At 42.8% G+C, this 14,648-nt stretch overlaps 2 protein-coding genes across 5 annotated transcripts in view; one reads left to right on the forward strand and one right to left on the reverse strand.

The window, feature by feature from the left end:
* Positions 1 to 14,648, forward strand: part of TG (thyroglobulin) — a 1,030,738-nt gene that overhangs the window by 634,327 nt on the left and 381,763 nt on the right. The window lies entirely within an intron of this gene.
* The window catches only part of SLA (Src like adaptor), a 142,191-nt gene that overhangs the window by 9,705 nt on the left and 117,838 nt on the right, over positions 1 to 14,648 (reverse strand). For all 4 annotated transcript variants that reach the window (XM_069621658.1, XM_069621656.1, XM_069621657.1 and 1 more), the window contains one exon: positions 8,915 to 9,046. In XM_069621658.1, the coding sequence (XP_069477759.1) occupies positions 8,915 to 9,046 (132 nt within the window). The remainder of the gene's footprint in view (positions 1 to 8,914; positions 9,047 to 14,648) is intronic.

Here is a 14,648-nt window from a genome sequence, read left to right on the forward strand (position 1 = left end):
ACTTGACATTGTTCTAGACATTTACTGCTTGCGCCTAGGAGTAAGGAGTTTCCGTAATCCAACCGGGAGAGAATTGTGGCTCTTGCTATTGTAGTACTGTTTTGTAGGCTCAGCAGGGGTCTAATTTTTTTTCAATAGTTTCTGATGATATTGGCAATTCCTTTTGAGGTAGGCAGTGTGGGCTTCTGCTCCCAAGGATGCCTGAAGATAAACGCCTAGTGTTTTGACTTTTTCTGCAATAGCTATTTGTGTCTCTTTGATCTTGAATTCGGTGTATTGTGGACTATATTTTTTTCTGGCATAAGGAGATCCGAAGATCATAGGTTCTGTCTTGGAGGCATTTAAGCACATCCAATTGTCCTTCATCCAAGTCTCGATGATGTTATAGATTCCCGAGAGTTTTTCGCAGTCCTGTTCGTAGTTACCGCTAAGTTCGAACTGTAGTCCAGTTAGGGGTTTTACAATTAATATCACATCTTCAGAGAAAAGAAGAAGCCCACATTTTTTGTTCCTAATCAGCTTTGGTGTTATTCAATGAATCAGCAATGCCATTTATATATAATGAAAACCAATAATACAATAAACGTATAGCGTCAATTAGCCACGGAGCGATGGCTAAGTCAACTAAGAGGGCCCACAGTTGGTTTCTTTGGACAGAGTCAAAAACAGTTTGTAGATCAATAAAAGCTACAAAGAAGGGAAGCTTCTTCAGATGAACATATTCTGGTAAGGGCAGCATTGTTATGAAATGCTGGTCTACGGCGGATATGGACTTCCTAGTGCCTGCATGGACTGGTGACAGAATGTTGTTTGCCTCACACCATTCTTCTAGTTCAGATAATATTACTCTAGCATATATCTTCGAGAGGGCACCCAGAAGTGGTATATGCTGGTAGCTTGAGGGTTCATCATGACTGCTCTTTTTATGGAAGGGAACAATTTATTTATTTCATTTATTTATGTAATATTTGTTTTTATAGCGCGCCTAATACCATACCTGACTTCGATTTCTAAGTGCGGATCCGGGATTCAAATCTCTGTTGCACTGCGTGGTCTTGCTTACAAGCACCATGGAAGCTACGTGAAATATTTGATCTGATATGTGGGTGCTCTCTGTCACTATAGGGATGACTCAGGAAGATATTTAATGCCTGCAGGCTATTAGAGCAGGAGCTGAAATGCAGCAACCCAATTAATAGGCCTTGATCTCAGCTGCGGTTCCCTGGCTGCTTTTGTTCATACAGAAAATGCTGCGGCACACATGAGGCTGGTCTGGCACAAAAAAACAAAGGTTCATTGATGAGCATGCACGGTCTGGCTACTGCTGATGTGTTATGACAAATTGGCGGTTCCCACTGCAATTCTCATTCATTCTGAGACTCAACAGGGAGGATGGGGATGACAAGCTCGTAAAAGCAGTTTCTCCTCCACTCCTCCCCATTTAGGAATGCTGGTCACTTCATATCTCCAATACAAACAGAGCAGAAATCCAGGGCAAAGATCTATTTCCCCAAACGTTATGACTCAAGTGTACCTCACTGTGCAAACCAGCACTAGTCCAGGAATCTTGGCAGAACATGATCTAACTAGCTCATGGTCCAACTTTTGCTCCAAATGCCAGCTAGTCCTTCCTGGCCAATCCCCATTGGAATTATTAACTTTTCTGTGTCCTATGTATTGTGAGTCTGCTGCCCTATTTGTGAAACTTTTCCATTGCAATTAGGTCAAAGATATTGATGCCAGCAAATCCTCTGCTGTCAAATGAGGTAAGCATTGATGTAGTAGCTGCTTTGCAGTCCCATCTTTGCAAAACCCTCAAAAGGAGATGATGCCTTGCCACCTAACGTGGTCACTCAACTTGAGCCAGTGGGGCGTCTGTCACTTTGTTGGAGCCCAGGGTCTAATATGCATCTGTTTTCATTTGCTACTCTCTTGAAGTAAGACTATTTAAACATATCCTGCCATGATATATGACTGTCTGGGAACATTGATTGGAACATTGATTGCTCAGCGGCAACGTGCCTTGGAAGCAAGACAACACGGAGCAACACAGGTTCGATCCCCGGGTCCACGCTTAGAAGCCTCTGGGTATTAAGCACGTTATAAATAACCTATCATATCATATCTGCTATTCCAGTGTGGATCAGTCCTCCGCTTCCAAATGCTGGGACCTGGATTGCGGGGAAATTTTATCACAATCACAAAAAAAGTGACTGATGGTTATTTTTGGGTCAAGGCTGTAAAGCTGAGCTGATCTGAAAATTCGAGGCTCACTTGAGTGCTCCGGAATCCCATCATGAACTTTCTGTGGTATCCTAGCGCACCCATTTTCTGATTTTCCAAGGGATCTGAACTGCAAAGGCTGTAGATTGGGATCAGCGATTGAGATTTGTTATGGTAGAACATCTCATAATCAAACAATCCCTAGGGAAAAAAATAATGAGCATCTTCTTAGCATAAAGAGGTCAGACAAGTGTGCTCAAGCAAGAGCAAAATACTCTAGAGTGAGCCGGTCTCTTTCAACTAAGTGAAAAGAATTGCAATTTCTGCCATCATCTAATGCTCTTGGTGCCTTCTGCTGCTATAACTCTGCCCCCTGCACCAATTCCCATGGCAATGCCATGCAATGCAAATGTGCCGTTGCTATTTCCTAAGCTTCTCATCGTCTAGAGCCTTTCAGAGTAGGTTGTATAAGCCCTGTCAGTATGCACAGTATATACAAACGAATTAAAATAAGAACGTAAGTGGAGCAAGGCTGCAGTAATAAGAAAATGTAGGAACAATTTCTTAAACACAAACCTCATGCTCTGAAGGGCATCTTGGCACTAGATGATCAATGCTGAGGGAGAGCATCGAACATTATTGACAAATTATTCTTCGTAAAGGAAGACTTTAAGCATTTCCTAAATTTCATGTTGTTCTCGTCCTCCTTAAGAGTCCCAGGGATTGCATTCCAAAGAGCAGATGCTTGTAACATGAAAGAAAATTTGCTCCAGATCATGTTCTATGGTTTAGAAATAAAGACGAGATTCGTGTTGCAGGCACAGGGTGTCTTAGCAGGTATAAATTGACTGCTGTCCTTCCCAGATGAAAATCAGTCATAAATATCAGGTATAAATTGACTGCTGTCCTTCCCAGATGAAAATCAGTCATAAATATCAGGTATAAATTGAGTGCTGTCCTTCCCAGATGGAAATCAGTCATAAATATCAGGTATAAACTGAGTGCTGTCCTTCCCAGATGGAAATCAGTCATATATATCAGGTATACATTGACTGCTGTCCTTCCCAGATGGAAATCAGTCATAAATATCAGGTATAAATTGAGTGCTGTCCTTCCCAGATGGAAATCAGTCATATATATCAGGTATACATTGACTGCTTTCCTTCCCAGATGAAAATCAGTCATAAATATCAGGTATAAATTGACTGCTGTCCTTCCCAGATGACAATCAGTCATAAATATCAGGTATAAATTGACTGCTGTCCTCAGATGAAAATGAATCATGAATATGTCAAAGGATTTAAGTAGAAACTGCTTATACTTAAAAAAGCGCCATGCCTAATGAAGGAAATACCTTTGCAATGGCTGGAAATACAAGTGAAGCAAGATTGGGGGACTGCAGCCCACTAAAGGACCCCACATGGCATTGGAGCTGCATGGGGATTCAAAAGCATCAATCATCCCTGATTGTGTTCAACCAGAAAGTACCCAACCGAAGAAGATGGCCTGGGAGATTGGCATGGGTGACAGTGTCGAATCAGGCACATAGATCCAGCAGTACCAGAATCCCTATTCTCATGCCATCCACCAGTCTCCTGCTGTCGTCTACCATGGAAACTACCATTGTCCCTATGCCAAAGCCAGCCCGAAATCCAGCCTGCCTAGTTTTCAGAATTCCAGTAGCTTCGACATGATGGATATATTAGTGAGTTGCACAGAATTTCATGAGCTTGCTAATAAATGTTAGTCTGTATAGAGGCTGGAAATTAGCAGGAAGGGCTGGCCTTTTCTTTTTCAGATGGAGTTGAATGGCTTGGTTCCTCTCCCGAGGGAGTGAGCATGAGACAAATAATGTATTCATGAGCTCTTTCAATGGATCGCCTAGCAAAGGCAAAAAGCTGTTCACTATCTTAGCTCTATAAAGGTCTGGCTGTTATACGTACAGAATCAAAACCATTAGTAAAAGGGGGTGAGAAACAGTCAAATTTCGCTGGATAGAGTTGTGATGCCTGCATCCTATACGTGAGTCATTGTCAAGATGAAGGCATTTCAGGTTAATCCCAGGAAAGGTGTTATTTACTTTACCAGTAAAGCAATTAGCTATGTTAGTAAAGAGCTGTGCACATGCATTAGTATCTAGATATCAACATTTTGCTAACATTTTATTATTATTTGTATTATGATTATTATTCGGCTATTTACACCTTAAAGAGGACTTAGCTCTGGGAAGCAATGGAGTGCTTTACAGTCATGAGGGAAGAACACAGTGAGGGCAGCAGAGAAAAGGGGAGCAGGGAGCTAGCAATAGGGGAACGCGGGCAAATGGTAGTAAGGGGATCTACAAGCAACCAGGGGAGGAAACAGTGGGGAGTAGATCACTGACTCTCAGGTAGGGTCTGGAGTGGAGGGTGTGTGGACCTAGGTGTTAGGGAGGAGCCATTCATTGAAGAGGAGGGTCTTGAAAACCTTCCTGAACAAGTGATGGGGTGAGTCTGATCTTGACAGGGAGGAGGTTCCAGAGTCTTGGAGCATAGACAGAGAAGGACTGGTTTCTGGTTCTTTCCTTCCTGCACCTTCGTTGTTCAAGTCTACACTTCTCTTTACTTCTGGTGGATCACAGGCCTCCGGAGATGCTGTTTTCTCAGTGAGGCAGCTTGGGGACTTCTGGGAGACAGCCTTATAGACGATGCAACTTTGCAATCTTTATTCATTTAGGACTTTAAAAAGTTATTTTGCTATAGTCTTTTAAGATAAAATGCTTAAGGTATTATGTTTGCAGCCTCAGACTTGTGTTTGAGAACATTCAAGTCCTCATTACGGTTCCAGTGATGCCATGTGCATTCTGCTCTGCGTGACATTTTCCCTCTGCAAGTTCCTCTGAAAATAAACGTTTTGAAAGAGTTGTTTGGGATTGTTTTTGTTGGTGCTAGGAAGAGTAGAAAAGAAGAAACTAGTGACTTTATTGCATTGAAAATTTGTGATGGAACTAAACTAATTAAAGTGTATGAGCCAATCAGTGTCATAATTGAGATGGCTCACTTTATGGTTTTTGTACACTAGTTTCTTGCGTCAATTTTTCCACACTTCGGTTACATACTAATGCAAAAAGAATACCCTATCGAGCTTGGGATGATGGTATTGAAAATAAAATTACATTTAAATAATACCCTGCACAACAACAGTTGCAAAACCCTCTTTGCACCAGGCCAATGACTCTTGGCACTGGTGTTAGGTCTGCTAATGCAGGATACCTACTGAGTATCCTGAAGCATGCACAGTAGGCATCATGTTTGTAATGTTTAAGTCAATGCTCAGTTCTACTTCCTACCCCTTTCTTTCAAAAGTCTGAGATCAGAACACAATCAGGTGCACATTGTCTGTTGCACGCTGGTTGCTGTCACAAGTCCTTCGACCCTTCCATGAGCCACATCTTCAGGCTCCCCATCCACATAAGAGTTCCAGGATTTGGGCACTCAGTAAAAGCCATGAAAGGTTCCACTGATACTTGGTTCTTTTCTATCACTGGCAGCATGTTGAAGCTAAGATTATTTAGAAAAACGTGCTCTGGTCTTAACCACGTGCTGATCAAAATAAAATGTCCGGATGTGGTTTTCTCTGCACATTTGAGATCTTTGCAATTTCTATGTTGATGGAGGGAGCAGTGGGGGCATAAGCAGGTCCTCGGCCTGGCAGAGCATCCATGCCACTTAAAGATCTGAAGATTAAGCCTTTTACAGGAGGTGTTGTCAGAAGAAGACCCACTTTTAAGACTTCACATGCGATGGAATTTCTTAAAACCCATGTGTAAACATCATTTCCGATACTTTGCAAAGCTGGATAACGAAGCATCACAGTGGGTGGAGTCTGGTGCTCTTGTGTGAGGATGAGATTGCAGTTGGCCAACCATCGTGAACTAATATGTCTTTGTGGACCTCCAGGATGGGGTAAATCACGTCTACACATGGACTTCATCTAATATTTATGTCCCGGCGAAGGGAGGCTAAAGGCCAACACTTGCAGAAAAAGGCACTTGCTAAAGGTTTTCGTATTGCTTCATACTTATTTTAAGTCTACATTTTGGCTATAAAACACCAGGGAATTGTAATTCTTTATGCCATATCGGTATATCCCCCGTGATTATGACCCCGGATATCGTTACGTCCCTACCAGTTCCTCCTATTGACCCCTCTATAAACTGGTCCACTTTTCCATTATTTTCTGAGGCCGATGTCTTAGCGGCTATTTTAAAAATCAAATCCTCTTCACCTGAGGATGCGATCCCCGCGACCATCATAAAAAAGGTTGCCCATGACATATTAGTTTATATCACGGCCGCCATTAACAATTCCTGCCAGTCAGGACTGGTTCCTTCAGAGTTGAAATCTGCGAGGGTTATCCCCCTCCTCAAAAAGTCCTCTCTTGACCCCACAATTCCGGCTAACTTTCGTCCTGTCTCTCTACTCCCCTTCTTGTCCAAACTTTTGGAGTCCCTTATCACCCCCCTTCTATCTTCTTATCTGGAGTCTTCAAACATTTTCAACCCTGCCCAGGCTGGTTTTAGGCCAGGGAGGGGTACGGAAAGCGTGCTTGTCTCTGTACAAGACGATATGTCCAGACTGGTGGATGCAGGCGGAGTTGGCGCCCTGATCCTGTTAGATCTTTCAGCCGCGTTTGATACGGTTGATCATCCCATTCTGCTCTCATGGTTGGCGCAAATCAGGATATCCGGCTCTGTCCTTGCATGGTTCACCTCTTTTCATTCAGATCGCACCCAGACCCTCGCTATGCCCCCTTTTTTGTCCTCCTCTTGTCTCCTCACTTGTGGTGTCGCTCAAGGATCCTCACTCTCTCCGATCCTATTTAATATTTATATCTGGGCTCTGGTTTACCTCATCCGTTCCTATGGACTAAACTGCTATTCCTATGCTGATGACACCCAAATCCTGATCCGCTTAGATAAAGATCCGGTTGGAGTCTCGTCAGGCCTTAATGAGTGTTTTAGGGCGGTGGGGGATTGGATGGACCAGGACTGGCTCAAACTCAATGGCGACAAAATGGAGGTTATGGTGGTGGGCTGCCCTCCGGACTCTTCACTGTGGACCCCTGCTTTTTGGCCCTCCTCTCTGGGCCCTTTCCCTGGTCCAGTGAACAAAGTGAAAAATCTAGGGGTCATTCTGTCTGCCACACTCTCTATGTCGAACTAGGTCACCGCGGTGTGCCAGTCTGCCCATCACCAGATTAGAGTTCTCAAGAGGGTTCTACCTTTGCTACCTGAAGCCACCCGCCCCCCCGGTGGTGGCGGCATTAGTTCTCACATGATTGGATTATTGTAACTCTCTTTATCTTTCCCAACCGATTGGCCTTCCACAGCGACTTCAGCGCATTCAGAACCTGGTGGCCAGGCTAGCTACTGGCTCTCCTTACGGTGCTCACACCTCGCCAGTGCTTCCTCGACTTCATTGGCTTCCAGTGGCCCAGCGGGTCCATTTCAAGTCACTCTGCATCGTTCGCCGTGCGGTCTATGGCCAAGGAGCTGAGTTTTTACAAGCTAAGTTCCTTCGCTACTCTCCGGGACGTGATCTACGCTCGTCCTCTACCAACCTTGTCGCAGTTCCTAGTTTTAACCGCAAAAGGATTGGTTGCAGGGCTTTTTCCATTGCCGCTGCAAAACTTTGGAATAGTCTGCCTCCAACACTTAGAAGTACCCCTAACCATCTGGGGTTCAGAAGAGCTCCTAAGACTATCTAATTTTAGCTTCCCTGTTTCTTATGTACTGGTTCTTCCTCGGTAAGCAGCTTTCCCTCTCCAGCGCCATGATGCCCTTGGGCGAACGTGCGCTATACAAATTCAATTAAGATAACATAACATATATCGCTTTAAGGCTCTTGTTCTAGAAAATACAGACTAAGCAGAACACTTACACAGTTACAAAGACCATAGGTGGTCTATCTACCAATGGAAAGGGTTGGGTCCATTAGAATCTTCATGTGCCGCATTTAAAATATCGCTTTCATGCCCTGGCTTGAGGGTGAACGTGGGCTTTAATGGCCTGCCAGCACGAGCTTTGGTAGGCCCGAGCCAATCGAGGGCCTCAGCTCGGGCTGCAGGCTGTAAAAGCCCATGTCCGCCCCCAGCCGAGGCATGAAAGCTATTCACAACCTGGGAATTACCGGGGGGTGCAGATAGTTTTCTTTTTTTTTTTGTCCGATGGGAGATCAGCTCTTCACGAGCCCATCTCACGTTGGAGAAACTTTTTTTTAAACAAAAAATGGCTGCCGCCATTAACATGGAAAAGGGACTAAGTCCCTTTTCGGATGACAGTGGCATGGAAAACATGTTCCAAATGGCCACTGACATAGTCCCTTTGTGCGGGCGGTGAAGGCTCAATCCAAACCAGGAAAGAGAGATTGTGATTGGTCAATCTGTCTTTCCCAGGTGCAAATAAAGACATCTCATATATTGTGTACACATGGTCGCCCGCTAAATGAAAGTGTACACCATCAGACAAAATTAGTAGCTTTCTTTGAAATGCAGATAGACAGGTTTGGGAAGTGTCTTCAACGATAATGCACATTAGCATAGCGGGACCTTAGTTGGGTGAAGGGGCTCAGACCCCAGCTTCAGCATCGTTACTGGTGCAATCACATCACATCATTGACATTTAGTACAGCAGTCATTTTTAAACACCTACCGGAATAGTGATCGACCAGGTGCTCCAGGCACTGGAAGGTGAGCCGTGGAGAGATGTAGTACCAGTTATTGGGAAGGCGGAAGATGCGGTAATGCTTCACTTGTCTGTGCCGGACCGATAACGAATATAAGCCTGCAGTGAAGGGTACATGATAAGGCATCTGGCTAAAGCAAATAATCACAATTCTGCAAGAACAAAAAAGATATGTTCCTACGTGGAAGAGACTCTTCTCTATGGAAGAGAGTTCATATTTTCTGAAAGATTGGTTACTAAATACTGGCAAGCATGTAATGGAACAAAAAAAAGTTGCGGGACCAGAAAAAGTGCCCACCATTTACAAATTGTAGTCTTTGCCTTTCACAACAGCATGTTTGAGTGGTATCTCCAGATGCAAATTTTGGAAAACCTATGGGCGATGTGTAAAGTGACTTCTATTCAGTACTCCAACTAAGTCAGTACCTAGTCTGGGATGCCCAAGGGAAGCCCTTATATATATGTTTTCATGACATGTTCATAGATCTGGATGATAACCCTTGTATAACGCCCCTCTCTTTGAATCCCCCTGACCTCACTGAGCCAAGAAGTAGGTTTGTTTTGCAAGTTAAAAGATTTATTGAAAAATTAAGCTATATATCACACTTTTATAAATAAATTAATATTTGATAGCACACTTATGAATATGACAGTGATCAACAATGGATAATATTACACTAGCACACTTTTTTAAATTACTTAGGAGTTGGTATAGAGAGGATAAAGTAGCTGAGAATGTTTTTATGGGTTCAAGGAAATGCAATGATGGAAAAGAATGCAGCACAGAAATAACTGAGATGGTTTCCACAAGAGATAATATGATCACTTATTCTTTTGACAATTCACTCCCCCCCTATGCAATATAAGGAGATGGAAGGTGAGCACACAATTTTCAGGAATACAATCAAATGCAATACCAATTCAGTCCCCCCCCAGCAAGCTTAGAGAAACAGGGATGATTTTAAAACACAGGCAAAAATACTTTAAATGTGATTTGCAAAGAAGTGAAAATATGCTAAAATTTGAATTCCTTATAGGAGATTCAGGGTAGGTGATAGCTACTTATGATTGGTTCAGGTCAACACTATCAGTGATTCATAATGGATTATCAAGTTGAAAACGGATTTCAGCAGTTGCGAGCAAAAGACAGCGATTTTGACAGGTGGAGAAATTTGATTCAAATTGCAATTCGCTGCACTTTTTCTGAGTGTGTCGAGCGCGATTACGGAAAAACTATAAGGAGTAGAAAACTTTAAAATGAAATCTTGTTCCTAGCACGTATGGTTCAAAAGATACAGACAATTTAGTGGAGGTCGATTCTCGAAATTAAAGTAAAGCTCAGAATGACAAATGACAATTTCACAGCTTTGAAATCACAGAATGAACACACGATTTCTATGATGCAGTTCTGAATAGGTGGAAATGGTTTTAATTAGATTATTTTAAACTAAGAGATTGGTTTTGCACAGTTCTGGCTGAGTACTCACACTATAAATTTGAACTAGGCCGTCAAGATCTGGTCAGGTTGGGACTGGACTTCCGGCGGGTGGTTCGGAAGTCACAGCTATCTGGGTAAGCTCTGCTCTCTGGTCTGGATCTCTGGTTCTGGTCTTGGCACTGCACAGCGGTCTGGTCTGGTCTGCTAGCGGCACTGCACAGCGGTCTGGATACAGCGGTCTGGTTCTGGCACAGAGTTCTATCCAGAAGCAAAACAGCTCGCCCAGCTGTTGAGAATCAGGTTGCAAAAGATTTTGAGGCCTGCTGAAAAGGATTCAGCTTGTGGATTGGCCTCTCTGCTTCAAGTTCTGGAGTCTGAATTCTAAGTTCTGGTCTCTGGATATTGTCTGGTCCGGCAAAGTGCTTCGCAAGAAAGTGGAATGTGACTGTGTCTCCTTGGGTCTCAATGGCTCTTTTTATGTCTTTTGAAAGTGGGTGGGAAGGCTGACTTTCTATGCCCAACCCTCTGAGGATCCTGATAGGCTATAGGATTCTCTGTCGCCTGACTGGGAAACTGAATTGTGAGTCATCCGGCATCCTTTTTATGGCATACAGAAAGAACACTCCCCTTGTCACTTTGCACACAAATCTATTTTTGACTTAAATGCATATTTATCTATATACAATTTGTCTGATATTATATGTCCAGTTAACATATTTTCTGTAGCACCAAACCATCCGATCCCTGTCTTTGTAAGATGTTGTGTTCACTTCTGACAGAATTCTGCCCTTTTCATCCAGAACACAACCTCTAAACTTTTCCAGAATTTACACAAATGTGCGCAAGGAATATGGGCATCAGATGATGAAATGTCAGATTTTTAACATACATACATTTGGAGTAATACCCTATTTTCCGCTACTACCCCCCAGAACATACCACAGAGTACTAACACCTGTTAAAATGTGCACAGAAAAATCACAGGAATCATGATATTATTGATATAATTTTGACAATTATGTACTATGAATTATCCATCTTTCTAAAATTATGCTCTGGCCCAGATGGGTGTGGTTTAGGTCCCAAAGCACATGGGGAATTCCTTGTTCGTCCACGCCTCCAAGCTCAGCTGGCTGAAGGAGGCAGTGCCCCTCCCATTTCCTTCCGGGAGGAAGCCATTTACGACCCCCTGATTTAGCATTAGCCTGAGCCAAGGAAAGTTCATTGTTCTGTTTCCTGCAGTCTCAGGTACCCGTCCCCTAATTCAATCAGAGAGGTGTAATCTCCTTTTTTGTGGCGGCAGGAGAAGACAGGCCAGGCCTTTGAATGCAGTTGCTGGGCAAGTTTCAACTCCTGTCAGGAGTTGCCGGGCAGAATTCAATCTCTTTAAGCCAGGCTTCAGCCAAATGTCACTTTTGTTTCCATTTTTCTTCATTCAAATCAAACTTACAATTTTGACACATGCAGCTAGAACGCTGATTCTAAGTTCAAAACTATGACATTTAAACAGTTGCAACCTATGTGACACTCCAAAGTAAATCACTCATTTATTTTAAACATTTCGATTTTAGTGGCTTTAAGTCCAATTTCACTTAGGCTGCTGACATCTCCAGCTCAGCCAGTTTTGTTATGAACATTATTTTAGGCTCTTCATCTTTCCAGATTTGGTATGCACACAAGACTTCATGCTACCAGACGTCTGCTGGTGTTCAGTAAGATTTTTGAATATCTTGCAATGTTTGAAATAGGCATTTTGAGCTTGCATTCAGAGAAACAAAGGTGATTTTAAAGTTTTTTTTGAGCTAACAGGCACTGCTGCTTTTCCTTTGGCACCACGTTTTACTAATGGCGCTTCTGGCCCATCACGCTCGCACTGGTGGGTGGCAGGTCAGGCGACCATTTTGGTGTGCGCAAAAACTGCGCGGTTTTCCTGGATTCTGGCGCCAATGTGGGCTTTTCGGCCATCTTGGATTTTCTAAGCCCACAGCACCAAATGTTGCAGCATAATAACTTGAACGTGGGTCGATACACCTGACAGATGGTGCCTTTTTATAGCACATTACGCCAAGATCTTTTGTTAAAACTACGAGCTCAACAGTCTTTAAAGTGCTCACATTGTCCATGAAAGCTGGCCCGCAATGTTCTGTCAGGCCGGCCAGGCCATTGGTTGCCTTCCTATGACTAGTCCAGGCCTTAGTATTGCTACAAAGACCAAGACCAGATGAGGTCTCAGCTTGAAAATGGAAAAGTAGCCTCTATAGTAAATGTCAAGTACTATTTTTGTGAAAGGGAGGTCCAATACAAGGCACAAATTTGGCCTCATTATGAGTTTGGTGGTATCTGGCCGGTAAATCAACCCAGATACCATCAAACTGTCTTACCATTACTGGTTCATCGGAATTACCACTGGATTACGAGTACCGGCAAAGGATGTAAATCCTCGTTCCATGGAGTCCCATTGGACTTCATGGGTGGATTTGCCGGTATTACTGATTTTTGCTGGTAATGTGCCTAACTTACCACCAGCTGTTAGCCAGAGGTAACTCAGGTGCCCCAACGGCAAACTTGTACTTTGCCAGTGCGGTAACATAGCATAAACGGAAATATCAGCATGTTATCACTGCACCAGCAGAGTTATAATGACCCCCAATGTGCCATAGAGCAACATTTAACAGAGGCCTTGGATATCTGGTGCCAAATAACTAATAACAGTGTTTGAACACATTGCGTAGCAACCTCATGGGTCATTGCCATTATAGAATGAGTCCTATTACCACTGATATAAGACACAGAAACAAACGCGCATGACTTCACACATTCAAATGCGGGTCCCTTTGCGCTTCTTTTCAAGCTGCTGCACAATATGCTCTTAAAGCAATGGATGTATCTCAGCCTTTATGGTGGAGCGTTTTACTCATGTGGCCAGAAATATACATGAGTGGCATATGATGCAAACACAACAGGTCAAAATATTGCAAAATAAATGACACCATGCCAAAATAATGCAGGAAAAATAAACTCAAGGTCGAAATATTAAGGCAGATATCAGTGGAATAGAACAAAAAGAATGCGCAAACAGTACAGTTGCACATTGCTTAAAGATGTGATGAAACATTCTCTTTTGGGATATGTTGGTGTTTTGTTTGGTTATTGTCGACTGCTGCTGCAGTTGAAATATGGGTGGGGGGTGTTTGCAGGTTTCCCCTCCGAGGCTGTTAGAGATGGCGGATGTAGTTGGAATAGCAGGTTCCTGCCGGGTATTCCCTTGACAGCACATTCTGCATTCAGGTACAGTAAGACATTCTTTGGTTATATTTGCTATAATAATGTAATAGTATTTTTTGGGGGAGTATAGTGTCTTGTTTTTTTTCAGTTTAAAATATGTTTTGTCATTAGATGATATGAGTTCTTAGCACCTTTTTCAGGTAAATTAACCAGGAATTTCTCACACAATTATTGTGTCAACGATTGCATGGACATTATAGGTTCTCAACCATTTGACTGCATCACAGTGCATAACACTCATAATTGCAACTACTCAGCACATGCCATTTCTTTCTTTGCCCAGAGTTGGTAGAGCAGAGTGCACTCCAGATCATTTTCTGGGCCATTACTCAGGGATGAAATGTGCATCCCTTCCTGTCTCCCTGTTCTCCAATCCTGTAATCAGAAGTGAGTATGAGCCCCGCCCCGACCACCCTCTGAAACATGGTTGCTTCAGCCTGAAGTCCTCAGTGTTGATGCTTAACTTATGGCCCTACAGGAAGTGCAGAGACACACCCCACTTAGTCCTCTTACTCAAACATGAAGCATCTAGTGTGAACAAAAGAAATGGACAACCTACCTGCTGTGTGCTCCTGTAGGTGCACTCATGCGTAATGTGCCATTATCAATATTAATATCATTAATGCTTATGGTAGTAACCACTTCTTAAGTATGTACCTTGTATTGTAAGAACTGAGCACGTTTTTTAATTTTAAATTTGGTTCAGTAAAGTTGTGTTATGACATCATGAGTTCTGTTCATGAATTACTGTCAGTAATTTGTGCCACATATACACTATGCATTTTGGTTTAAGATGTCAAATATGTATATTTTATTTCTTTATTGTGCAATAGTTTGTAACAACCCTTTCATAAAGTGCAACAGTGTGATCAGAGCAACAATACAATAAGAACAATTATTAGAAACAGTTAATAGAAATTACAGATACAAATTTTCAATAAACAAATTACATAACCATTCAATATCACGTTCATCAAA

The sequence above is a fragment of the Ambystoma mexicanum genome, chromosome 5q, assembly GCF_040938575.1.
Source record: "Ambystoma mexicanum isolate Mex_15411 chromosome 5q, UKY_AmexF1_1, whole genome shotgun sequence".
Taxonomy (NCBI): Eukaryota; Metazoa; Chordata; class Amphibia; order Caudata; family Ambystomatidae; genus Ambystoma; species Ambystoma mexicanum.